General features: G+C 40.2%; 1 protein-coding gene and 1 long non-coding RNA gene across 4 annotated transcripts; one reads left to right on the top strand and one right to left on the bottom strand.

Annotated features, from left to right (window-relative positions):
• Nucleotides 1-2,010: 2,010 nt before the first annotated feature.
• LOC124185341 lies at nt 2,011-12,114 on the top strand. 2 transcript variants are annotated; one of them, XR_006871373.1, is made up of 3 exons: nt 2,011-2,066; nt 11,169-11,256; nt 11,400-12,114. It is a non-coding gene; the product is annotated as an uncharacterized LOC124185341 (long non-coding RNA). The 2 variants fall into 2 exon arrangements; XR_006871374.1 differs by lacking the exon at nt 2,011-2,066 and adding an exon at nt 3,290-3,892.
• On the bottom strand, nt 8,278-12,040 carry LOC124185326. Of its 2 annotated transcripts, none has more exons than XM_046575984.1 (5): nt 11,904-12,040; nt 10,188-10,907; nt 9,612-10,058; nt 9,269-9,532; nt 8,278-9,147 (listed from the first exon to the last, which is right to left on the bottom strand). In XM_046575984.1, exons 2-5 carry the CDS (start codon nt 10,883-10,885, stop codon nt 9,012-9,014), a joined length of 1,545 nt encoding a protein of 514 aa, XP_046431940.1. In that variant the 5' UTR covers nt 10,886-10,907; nt 11,904-12,040; the 3' UTR covers nt 8,278-9,011. The 2 variants fall into 2 exon arrangements, with proteins under 2 accessions (XP_046431940.1, XP_046431939.1); XM_046575983.1 differs by lacking the exon at nt 11,904-12,040 and adding an exon at nt 11,014-11,174.
• Nucleotides 12,115-12,356: the final 242 nt, after the last annotated feature.

Genomic DNA, 12,356 nt, shown 5'->3' with positions numbered 1-12,356 from the left:
ATCGTCACGATTTTTTTTCTTGCATTTCGATACTTGTAGTATAAATATTTAATTCCTTAAGAATATCTGCAGAGTTAATAATTATATGATCAATTTCGATATGCGGTTTCTTAGCCTGTAACTTTATTGTACGGAATGGTGAAGGAATTAGATAAATGTACTTTGGAGCCGGAAAATAAATTGAGAAGTGGAAGTCTGTGATTACGGCGCAATGCGAACTTCAGACATTACAGTTTCAATTTAGAATAATAACTTTCGTGTCGAATTTTCATCGTCTAAGAGGAAATTCGAACAGTGTTGGGAAATTTGAAATTTACAATTCTCAGACGTAGCAAAACACTTCGTCAGGTGTAAAAACATGAGGGTATTTATTTTTGATGATACTACTGCGTCAAAAATACCAGTGCTATCATTGTGGACATACTTATTTTGCTCGAGGTGTTTTCTATAAGAACTTTGAATATTTATATACGTTACGAAGAATACATATATTCTGAAAGATTAAAAACAAAAGTGGAAATAACGCAACCGGTAATGTAGCGGCAAAAAATAAAGTCTGCGCATTTAAAATAACAGAAATCTGAACTCGCGACGATTGAAAGGTATCGGCGAGAAAAAGTGCGACGTCAGCTTCTTTTTGCGTTACAGCAATGTCAATTGGCGGAAATAATTCGACGATAAAGTTCCTTCGTGCAATAATTTAAAATAAAACAGCGGAGCGAGCGTTACATCCGTGGACGATGAGTGTACGTATTACGTGGTCTCGTTTAAATCGAGCAATTGATTAATTGGAAAATTAATTGTATCAGCGAAGCTGCCGCAGGTTTCAAGACACGAAGAATTGAAATCGAGGCGAACAGGCGCGTTATATCACACAACACGTACGATAGGAAGGCTGGCATCTTACGAACAGATGAATTTACGAGTTCAAAACCTTCTAACGAGGTGTGTCCCGTTTTCGGTGTGTTAATTGGTTAATTAGCGTGTAAGCAACGGCCCGCGGTAGAAACTAAGGCGATTCCTCCTCGTCACGTCTCGTTACGGTCCGCTTCATATCATAGGTGAACCTGCACATACGTTTCAACGTTGAAGGATGGAAAATAGGCTCTTTTCTCACGCGTTAACATTTACGAATTTATTGGTGTGGTAATTTAATCACCGTGAATGATATCGCTCTCAAGGTGCGTCGAAGGTCAGGAACGATATCTTGATAGCTGCACTGAGAAAAATTTCATTCGTTGTAGTAACTAGGAAAATTGAGTAAAACAGGTATCGTTAAAAAAACTGTTTGAATATTGCTGGAATTACGAAAAACGAGGTACGCCTAACCATTTTGCGCTGTCGTCGATCCTTTTTTGGTAATTGCAGTGCAAAGTAAGTTTGTTCGGTTTACTCTACTTTTTTAGTTAAATAATTTAACATCGATTTATCGTTGTACAAGCATTAAATTTTCGCAACAGTTGCAAGAAAATGTAGCGAAGCTAAATTTCAGCCGGTAACAGCTAAAAAACTAATTTTCATTTCGTACCTTGGAACTATATTTTTCGATTGTGGTAAAAAATGAAAATAGTTAAGGACTGAGCGGTAACCGGAAAAAAAATTTCTCTCATTGTCAGTGTGCTTATTCTGACTGATCTTTCCTTGCTAGGAGATGAAAAATCATGAAAAAAAAAAATAAAAATCCACCTGCATCGCGAAACTTTATACCTACGTGCAAAGAATGCGCATGGACAGGTTTTCGTCTAACACAGCTCTTGTTACTATCGCGAAAATCAGACGCGTTTCGAGTTTCATCTCGACGCTAAGAACACCGTCAGGCTTATTACAGTGTAAGCTATTATACGTGGTGCATTACGAGAAACCAAGGTTAACTTCTGGAACAATTGATACGTGCCTCTTTGGTTACGTGTTTCGAAAAGTCGTGGGAGGCGTACGTCAAGTGATGGCATCGATCGTATAAATAAGGCTCGTTGCTATCAATAAACATATGACGTATTAGTATACTGTGGGCATGTTTACATCCCGCACTATTTCCGTTCGTGCCGCGTTGAAACAATCATAGACAGGTAGGTAGGTTTATACATATAACAGGTGAAAAGGCGGAACTGCGATTTTTCCGAAACAAACAACACTGCAATTACGTGTCGTCTATTTTTGAAGAAATTTTCAAACCGTGACTGCTAATATACGTATTCTTTGGTACATCGTCAAAACTGTTTTATCGTGAATCATTTCGCTAAGATTTGCCAAATTTTGTTGTTTTCTTTTCATTTTTCTTCCCCTCCCCCCAACAATATAGTACTCTTGGAGTGGACTGTAAGGTTTGAACCCCTTCAACGTACATTTTTATTTGTTTAGTTCAACTCAATTACTATTACCTATAGTACAACCATTTTATGCAAAATTGTTTGAACTTTAATGAATAAAAAAAAAATCCTGCTAGCCTTAATAGAATCTGAGATATTTGACATTAATTTCCACTGGGTATTGTTTACAGTAATTTCCACGAAAGGTACAAGGTTTGGATGCTTGCCCGTCAGGGATTAAACTAACGCTGATACTTAGAAATGTGTTCAATCCTTGATCAGTCAATTTCTTGGACTTTGAACGACCGAAATTTTGAACTCTTGCCAATGGTACCGCGACACGGGTGACAAAATTCGGTTGAATAGTATAAATAAATGCGATCACAATCGAGTCCCAGAAATATATTAGGTTTTCCATTTTTGAGCTTAAAAAATTTTAGTAGCGCTACCCCGAATTCGATAAATTTTTAAGCAGTACGCGTCTTACTGTCCGAGGTTTGAAAATTTGCGAAAGCTTCGAGAAACCTGGTGTTTCAGCTCTCACTCTTTTCCTGTGAAAAAAATTGAGCCCCATGTAGGGAAATCGACCGAATGACGTGTATTTCCGTCGGATTGAAAAATCGCGAGAAGCCGGTTATGAGAGAAGTCTAAAACGTCGGAACGGGACTTGAATGAATGACGTCACGGAGTGACGAGACTTTTTTTGTCTTCTCATTGTTCCAAAATAGTCCTGCGGGGGTTTGGCGAGTGGGCGGCACGAGATTCTGGATCCCCTGGGCGAGAAACACATGCTCGAATTAACATTATCACACCGTCTTATTAATATGCATCGTAGACCAGATGAATCAACGTTGACCACAGCCAAGCGGGTCGTACTTCAAGTCCGTAAAAGACCCGATGGGCGTGCTTTACACCTTTCGTAGTGTGCGTGTGCGTGCAATGCGAGTAAATAGTATCAGAGGCTCGAGGATTATTATAATAATGCAAGATAAACAAGAGTTTTGCCAAATATGATTCGACCGCGGTTTCGCGATCAGAGCCGAGAGCAAAGTTCTCTTTACCATTCGTTTGTGTTCCACGTAAAATGTAAATCATTACACATCCACGCGGTAGGTTGTATATTTATAAGGTATTGGAGGAACAATTCGAACGCCATTAAACATGCATCACGGTGTCGATACTGTGGGCGAAACGCTTCGGGGATCCAAACTCCGAGGTTAAACTCTCGGCATTCTGTGACGACTAATTTGTGCGTGACCTCAGCTACGATTCACGTCGACGATCGTGACGTCACATCCAACAACTACCAACGCGGCAGACGTTGGATCCGAAATAGTCTTGGTCGTCTTGGAGGCACGCCGATCGATCTTCGCTTCCAAAACCGTTTTGTCGGGCAAATTTTGTCGGAGTTGTTCTTTGCAGTCGCTCTGTTGCATCGATAACTAAACTACAGTCACAGACGATGATAAGAATATGAAAATTTTGTGAAGTAAACATTTCACATTGTGCGTTGATTCTCGTTTTAATTGTCATTGAATAATGGGGCGCGAGATTTTAATCCAGTCTTGAGGAAATCCGTAAAATTGGTATAAAAAATATTCTTTCTCATAACACAGACAAGAGTCATCCAAATATAATTAAATTCGTTAAAAAACTGTGAGATAGATATTTTCGTATATTCTTTCGTACGATTCGTGACTATCTAATCAGTTTGTGATAAACTAAAATAAAAACAAAAAAAAAAAAAAAACGAGAGCCGTGGAGTGCAGCTGCAACAAGATTTCAAAAACTGGTCAAAAATATGGACCAAAATTAGAAAGAGCGAATAAAACAGCGACGGGTTGCGAATTACGTGGGAGAATTCTCGGGCCGTTCGTGATATCGCGTGTTGCGAGTTGAAAGCGACGGAGAACGGAATCCGAACTGCGGAGGCGTTATCAAGGAGCTCGGAGACCCTTATAAGGATCTGGGCCGTTTGATTTACTTGCGGAATATCTTGTTCGTCGCACTTTTTTAATTCGCTGTGTAGATCGCGCCTAACGGATTCGAACGTAAAGTTTGCAGAGGCGTACGAAGAGAGAAGATATTTTGCGATCCATCAGTGGCGGGATTTTGTAAAAATTAAGGGGACTGGCTGGCTGAAAGTATAAAATTTGAATTGATTTTATTACGAGATAGTCATGCGTCGAGTACTTGTTAAATTATTATAATATTCCGAACTACGAAGAATTTCATAGGAAAGCTTGGATATCGATGCATCGTTTAAAATCACATTAATATTGGTGAAAATCTGATAGAAGTTTATTTGATTTCGATATACGACGATTCGTTTTATTCGGGAGACTATTTTCTACTGTAAATTCTTGAAGTTCATTATATATTTTTTTTTTTTAACCAATTTAATTGAGTATTGCCACTCGCTAATTTTAATGAACATTGGTGCAATGTCAAGAAATTAAATATTCAACGATGCGAATGTGATAGAAAAAGTGTTTCATTGAATTTTTGGAAAATAGTCTTCTGAATAAAATGAGCCATCGTAAAATGAAATCACAGGAATAACATACAATCCTAGGGTAAAAAAAATACGTCCGCGAGGGTAAATTCTACCAACGTCGCGTCTTTGGCCCGAGTTAACCCGCGATGAAGTCGAAGAAAGGGCGAAAGTCCGAAAACGCGATCAATCAAACGGAGCAAAATTGGCGGACGGTAATTTCGGGGAGATTGATCGACCGCGTGGTTGTAAAAGGTGAAAATTATCACCTCGGCAGGTAGAATTATCCCGCCCGTATCCTCGGCATCCTCGTTACCCTGTATTCGGTTCTTAATTAAGATTCAAGTTACGATCGGTATCTCGCCTCAAAATCGTGCCAAAAATTCCTGAGACCCGGCTGCCGGTGCAGCTTCGCGACCTTAGCCTTCGACTCAATTTTTATTCGTCCTCGCCGGCGCAGCCAGAGGCCAGAATTCTAGCGCAGCTTTAAATGTTGCGGCATCATTTTCCGGCCAATATATCCGGCCCGATCGGAAACTGCGAGATATACCGACGAGAGAATTCCGCGATGGAATTTAAGCCGCGACCAGACGATCTTTTGCCAAATTTCCGCCGATGGAGAGAAAAATTCGCGATCCAGTGGCGTCCGATCTGATTCAAAATTTTTTTTCTATTCGCTTTTTGTCTCCTTCAAGGCGATTCGAAATGGGACACCGGCGTTTGGCATGTGCGGGAAAATAAGAACCAAACCGACTCGGGCATCGTGCAACTGCTGTATCCTCGCTGCCGCGGCTATTATTAGCTAAAGAAAATTTCAAACATCCACGAATCCGAGGCCTCGGATCAGTGCCACGTGACTTTGGTCACTTTGTACGAAGTGCGTTTCTAGGTACCTTGTACTCGAGGAAAATATGTAGGTAACCATGTATCACGTAGTGCACACGAAAATAGTTGTGCGTACATAGTTTCACATTTTGCAATCTGCGGTTTGCTGATTAACCGCACATGATGAATCCGTCTTTCATCTCTGAGATTATTTATACTTTGCTCAGACTTGTGAGAAAAAAACTAGGACTCTCACAGTAATTAATCAAAGATAATTATTCCGACCGATTGTCGATTATTGTTAGTACAATTGTGGTGATTTTTGATCGATTTGGAGAAATTCCTGTCGATCGATAACGTTCAACGATAGCCGAAATTCTTTCTTGCAGAATATTGAGTTCGTTTTTCCACACGTATTCGACGTAACGCGACAAGTAATTATACAGTGATTTTACGAGTTTGAAAGTGTGCCCGAAGAATAGAACGAATAAGAAAGAAAAAAATATCTGTGACAGATGTATCGCAAACAACGTGGGTGTGAAGTTTGTCCGGTAATGCGATACACCTGAAAGCACCATATTGCACAACCCGTCCGCATCCTGAATATCTCGTGTTTAGAGCGGAGAACGTGTCATTGGATTACGTATTGAATTTATTTGCATCTGATGACATTGACCAGCCCGCGTGTGTAACCCTTGCATGTATACACCGACGGACATCACATATAACGTAAAAGCGTAGCTGTTATACATTGCTGTTACACATTGCTCGCCGATTCTGTCGGTACGATCTATTGTGCTTCGTTCTGCGCAGAGCTAACGCGATGATTTACAACGTTCTTTATTGTAAATAGGCTAGCGCGATTCTCTCGAAAGAGATTTTTTACAATGCGAGTAAAGATCTTCGCGGATCTTCGAGAGGTCAAGTCTGAGGACAAACTGCGCAAATAGAATGGCGCGATATAATTGAACGATAGTTACGTACGTACGAATGCTCGGAAAGACTGTCTAGATCCTAGTTTCGGAGTTTTTTTATTTTTTTATACATTGGACTTACCTACTCAGAATTTTCAGTTTGACTTCAGGAGGAATTATTCGAATTATTCGAACGAATGAATTCAAAATGTGGATACCAATTCACAGCACGCCAGAAGGTACAAATTAGCAAGGCTGCAATAGTGCAACGGTTATACGGATGACTCATGGTCAGGAAGGTTCGGTGGCGATAGTCCAACAAAAATTTAACCCACCAAATATATAATGCACATACTCCTACCTACTTTCTTACAATTGGCGCTACTTGTGTGGATCTCAGATTTGATTACCCGAGTTGCGCATCGTTAGGCGAGAACTGTTGCTCCTTGGTTTTGCGAATTGATTTGTTGATTTGCTTCATAACTTTATAGATAGCGCGTGAACAACGCTAATACCTCCGAAACGCACTTCCTCATAAGTTTTTTTGTGTATTTTTGAACGATACTGGATCGTGTATAGCCGATTAATAAGTCAATGACAACGCGTTCAGAGGTAACGAATAAGATGTTCATTGATTTAAAGGAACCGCGTTTATTTCGCGCGCCGATGGCGTAGGTTGAAAAAAGCGGTTTTAACATGGCCGTCACCTTACAGCTTCGTTTGGTGCGCCGTGTGCTAAACGACTTGTTAAACATCGTACACGCGTGTAACTACAGTTGCGTGTAACAAGTCGTGCGAGTTGGAATAAAATATAGGCAAATTTAATAAAGAGTAGATTCACAGGTTTGTATTATTTTTATGTGTAAACTAATCGGTAAAACAATGTAAAATTCATTCTCATTTCTCGCATGACACCTTTCAGAACTGAATACCTTGGGGACTATTTTTTTTTATCCAATACCACAGGTTAGTTTAATCCCAAGTCGAATGATATAAGAAATTGGAAAATGATTAAAGTCGATATCGTTAAGCAAGTGCAAAAGCTTTTCCTGTGGAAAACTGCATGATAAAATTGTGATACTTACTTCAATCACAGCCGATACGGGACGTAATTAGCTTAATACCTATCCTTTTGTCAAAATTATAATTTGTTCGCGGCAGAAGAGGTTTTGTTGGATATCTACTTTTCGGTAGTAACAGGTCACTTTTAATTTGTTACTTTCGAAATTCCTGGGATTGATTGTCCGTCCGATACCGGTGATATAGTTTCACAGTCCTAATACTTGTATCACTATATGTTACGACACACTTTTTCATTCGCTCATACGCTACTGCGATATAACCGACGTCGTTTGCTACTTACTTAAGCTAATGTGTAAGCTACCAATCAACTGTTTCACTGACCTCGAAGCCAAGCTGATTTGACGCCTGCTAACATCACGATTTTACCAGTCATTTTATTTTATTTTTTAATGATTACAGCGTTTAACTCGCTTGAATTCACGAAAATTTACGTGAAATATGTGAAATAATTGAAACAATTCGAACTCACTTTATAACACAGTGATTGATCCAGGATTTGTTAGAGAATTAGCGTCACTGCGTATTAGTGCCTCGAGGGTTTGTAACGATTCTGCATAATTTCGGTTTTCACCCGAGTCTTAATAACCGTAACAAAGACTTGGACTCGGGAGCTCGTTTCAGCCGATCAAAAACAGCTAGACTGTTAATATTTATTCTTGCTTGATTAAGTGTACACATATTCCCCTGACATCCATTTATTAATCGAAATCCCGTGAAAATTTAATGTTCGCTTTCTTAATTAACCTTATGTAACAAACATATGTATTTACGTGTAGGATTGTCGTTTATTTACTCTAAAGCCAATCTTAATGTATTGGACCAGGCAAAAAAAAAATCTTCTTGAATAATAATATTATTTTAGATCAATTCTTTTGACGAATTCAACAAATTCTTACTTTCTGTGCATTCTACTGAATTTGTTATTGTTATTACGTAGGTATACGAGTTTAGATTGTTTTTTTATTACCACAAGGCCTCGCAACATTTGTCTCGTACAGTACAATTCTTTACGGTAAAGTGAACAACTATTTGTCAAATTCTGAACCAACAACTTTGCTTCGAATGAGAGGCATTATTATTAGGAATTGGTTCATTACTCCAAGTTGAGGTGTATCTAGTTCCTTTAAAGACAGTCGTTACCCACAAGCACGCAAGCCTTCAGATATACTTGTTGCCTCTCCTACTCGACGAAAAAGGGAGGCTAGAATGGCTTCAGGATAAAAGTTATTATTAAGTAGGTTTGAATTTTATGAAGTTTGGTACTGCCATGTGTGTCCATCTGACAAGTTTTCCCTATCAGCGCCGGTCTCATTGAGTATGATAAGTATATCCTTATTGCTAACAATAATAAAACAATGAATTTGGTTGAAAATTAAACGGATAACCGAATTATCCTTCAAACTTAATTCGTATCTTCTCCCAACCCGAGGGGCGGAGTCTTTCACCTAGATCCAAAAATCGTTGCAGCTTGGTATTGACGAAATCGACAACCATCGAGAGTTTCATCCCGTAGTAAATGAAAGATCTGAAATAACGAGAAATGTGAATTCAGGTACGGTGACTTGTGATGTCGATAAAGATGACTCTCATTTTCATTCTGTGGTTCTGTAGACAGAAAATGATGGATTGAAAAAATTGGAGCTCACTTCATAAGACAGTGGTTGATCCATGCTTTGTAAGATAGCGACGAGTAGAGCCGCGGCATTTTCAGACCAAGGATTTCGCAAACGAAAAGAACGGAAGTTTCGAAGCTGATGTACGGTAAAATGAGTTTGAAACCATCGAATACACATCTCGTCATGTGCTCCCACTCAGGGGTCACTTCTCGCAAATTGGGCTTCACCCAAACATCGAGAAAATCATGACTCAATTGTTGAATTTCGTGGAGAGTGCCACGACAAAAGTTGTACCTAAAAAATAAGTTGCTGGCTTACCATTGCTGACGATAAAACGCTAACAGTGCATCATGTACATTTTTGCTCGACTCACTCATCTTCCGCTCCCAGCTGGTAGCCGATGCTTCTCCACAAATGACAATAAGCGTCAAGATCTTCTTCCGTCGCGTCATGAATTCCGAAATACTGAGGGTAGCAGATGACCAATCCAACAAGTTGCCATTGCGTGAACGACATTTCAAACTGATTGAAACCCTTGGGTCGATCAGGATCGTTCGGCTTCACCAGAAAAGGACACTGACCGACCGCAGGGGTTTCACAAGCCTCGGAAAAATCTTTCAGCAACATGTCACGCGACGGACACGACAGGTTTGGAATTTTTACCGCGTTGTCCGTTTCTTCGGTTGTGGAAGCATCCACCATGTGTTTTACGGCAGCGTGGGACGCTCTAACAGCCAAAATATCCTTCCAAGCTTTCGTTCCTTTGGACCAGGGATCGTAACAGTACCAGTGATGAAACCGTATCGCCGCGGATGCCCACCTTGAATTTTTACAGAAACGGGAATTAATATTATCGACATGACTTTCTTCTTCTTTTTTAACAAGCTTTTCAGCGACAGCGTTGACTGAAGAAACGCTGACAGTATTTACAGGCGGTAACTAGGAGTACCTTTTCATGGCCGTAAAACGTGTGCTGGTCTTTCCAGTCAGAATCATCAGCTTGAGTGTGTCTTGAAATGTGTACGTGCACATCAGGGACAGCATCTCGGCAAGGTATAGTGAGAAATTGTGGTCCCGAGCAAATTTCTGACCGCGCCGTAGTTTTTCCATGTCAAGCCAGTCGGGCTTCCGGTCAGCGGGTCTTCCGCAGTCTCCGGGACGAGACATTCCCGTCATCATGTGCAGTAGTCCGTCCGGTATTGCCTTTAAAAATTCTCGCAACTCTTCGACAACCGATTCCAGGCGTTCGTCTTCGGACTTCTCGAACGTCTTCGTCTCCGGAGTCTCGATCTTCGCCTGCGCTTCTCTGGCGCTGTTCAAAAGATATTTTCTCAAGCACTTGTCACCTGCGAGCTTGCGGAGTATCGCCTCTCTGTCGTACGTTTTGGTTGCCGATGACGATTTCATTGCGTCAATCCCGTTCGTCTTTTCTTTATCGTTAGGTGTCAGAGTGTCGCGATAATCTCCTGATTTCCGAGACGTCTCCAAAATGTCGCTCTCCTTCACGCCACCAGAAATCGACATTGCATCACTTTCGAGCGACGATCTTGAATGCGAAAGAATTCGTTTCACGTAGCCGTCCTCTTCAGTATCCGAAAATTCGTTCTGCACTTCACAGTTCATAATTGACTCTTTATCCCCCTTCATGATTCTTGTTATCCTTTGACGGCTAGAAATTGAAAGCATTTAGATAAATAATCTGTCACGGACGACCATCTATGGGCCAGTTTTCACCAGTGATTTATAGCTTTTCTCTATTCAACGAAACGACTTACCAATCACATTCACTGGTCGAGTTCTGTCCAAGTTTTAACGGTTTATTGTTCACAACCAGCAGTGATAATAGGCAGAGTACAAAAATTCATGCGAAGCAATATAAAGTGGGGCTGAATTTATGTATAAACTAATGTAACAGTCTTCTTGACCTCAGGCATTTCCTGTCGCTGACCCCACGGAACAAACTTCAAACTTGCGCAGCAGTCAACGCCAATTGGACAGACTTACCGTGGCTCATTCTGGTTCGTGAATTCATAATTCTGATTTATACACGTATACGTATACCAACTCGTTAGACTTGGGAGAATTAATAAATGAGCAGAGTACTAATTTATATTAATTGACGTTTTCTGGACACATGTTCTATGCTTCTTTTACATTTCAGATACCTATTCAAATGCGCCTCTGAAATGGGAGCAATGAAAATACGTGCAATACAAGAATATATCTCCATGTAAATCAAGCACACCACACTTATTCAATTCTGCTAGGAGCACCACAACTACACTAAAGAAAGACTATAGCTAGAGGAGGGGGTTAATCAGAATCAACGTATAAATACTGTACATACATTATCGTTCTGACTTAAGCTATTCGGTGAAATACACATGACAAAACATGACAGAGGAATTTTGAAGGGGTCATCATTTTCTAGCCACCATTGCGTGAGCCTGAGTTTTGAGTCTAATTTTTGCTGATTACCGTAAACCCCCGCAGCATTCGTTTCATTGAGCGCAATCCTTCGTACAAAGTAACACCTTTCTCGTAATTCCGGACCACAAACCTTGCTTCACTTGAGGTATTATCACTAATCCTCAAACGATGCACTTCATTCGAACGTATATACTTGATACACAGGTACGAATTGGGATTTTGTTATTTTACTCACATATTGTAATATATTTATCATCCGGCTACGCGAAGGCAAATAAAAATCAGCTTATGCGTGACGTATACTTGAGGGAATCGACGTATTTAAAGTAGTGCGCAATGGTACGAAGTCGCACCAGTGTACCGTTTGAGCTTTAACAATTTACTCATCGTTCCAAATTGTGGTGTGTATAACGCTAGCAAAGCAGAGTCACTATCCAGTTGCTTCTCCTTCTCCAGAAAAAAGGGAAAGTAGCTATAAAAATTTACATCACGAACGACGCAATAGTTCGTTATGTAACAAGGGAATGGTCGACTTTTATTACCGTATTACTTGTGGAACTTTTTGCCCGACTCGACTCTGGCTACATTATTGACTTAAAAAAAGTAAAGGTGTGGAAGCGGGTCCAGGGCTGTAGTCCCTGGTGGGGTTGAACACAGATTTTTTTTTAACATTACTACTCTTACAATA

Source organism: Neodiprion fabricii, chromosome 6, assembly GCF_021155785.1.
Source record: "Neodiprion fabricii isolate iyNeoFabr1 chromosome 6, iyNeoFabr1.1, whole genome shotgun sequence".
Classification (NCBI taxonomy): Eukaryota; Metazoa; Arthropoda; class Insecta; order Hymenoptera; family Diprionidae; genus Neodiprion; species Neodiprion fabricii.
This window is presented reverse-complemented; position numbering and strand designations above follow the sequence as displayed.

Excerpts from the sequence above, each read along its gene's own strand:
- LOC124185326 (XM_046575984.1), bottom strand. The coding sequence starts at position 10,885 with ATGAAGGGGGATAAAGAGTCAATTATGAACTGTGAAGTGCAGAACGAA. Across the intron at positions 10,059-10,187 it reads CGTTTTACGGCCATGAAAAG|GTGGGCATCCGCGGCGATAC; the intron begins GTACTCCTAGTT and ends TAAAAATTCAAG. Across the intron at positions 9,148-9,268 it reads ATCAACCACTGTCTTATGAA|ATCTTTCATTTACTACGGGA; the intron begins GTGAGCTCCAAT and ends TCGTTATTTCAG.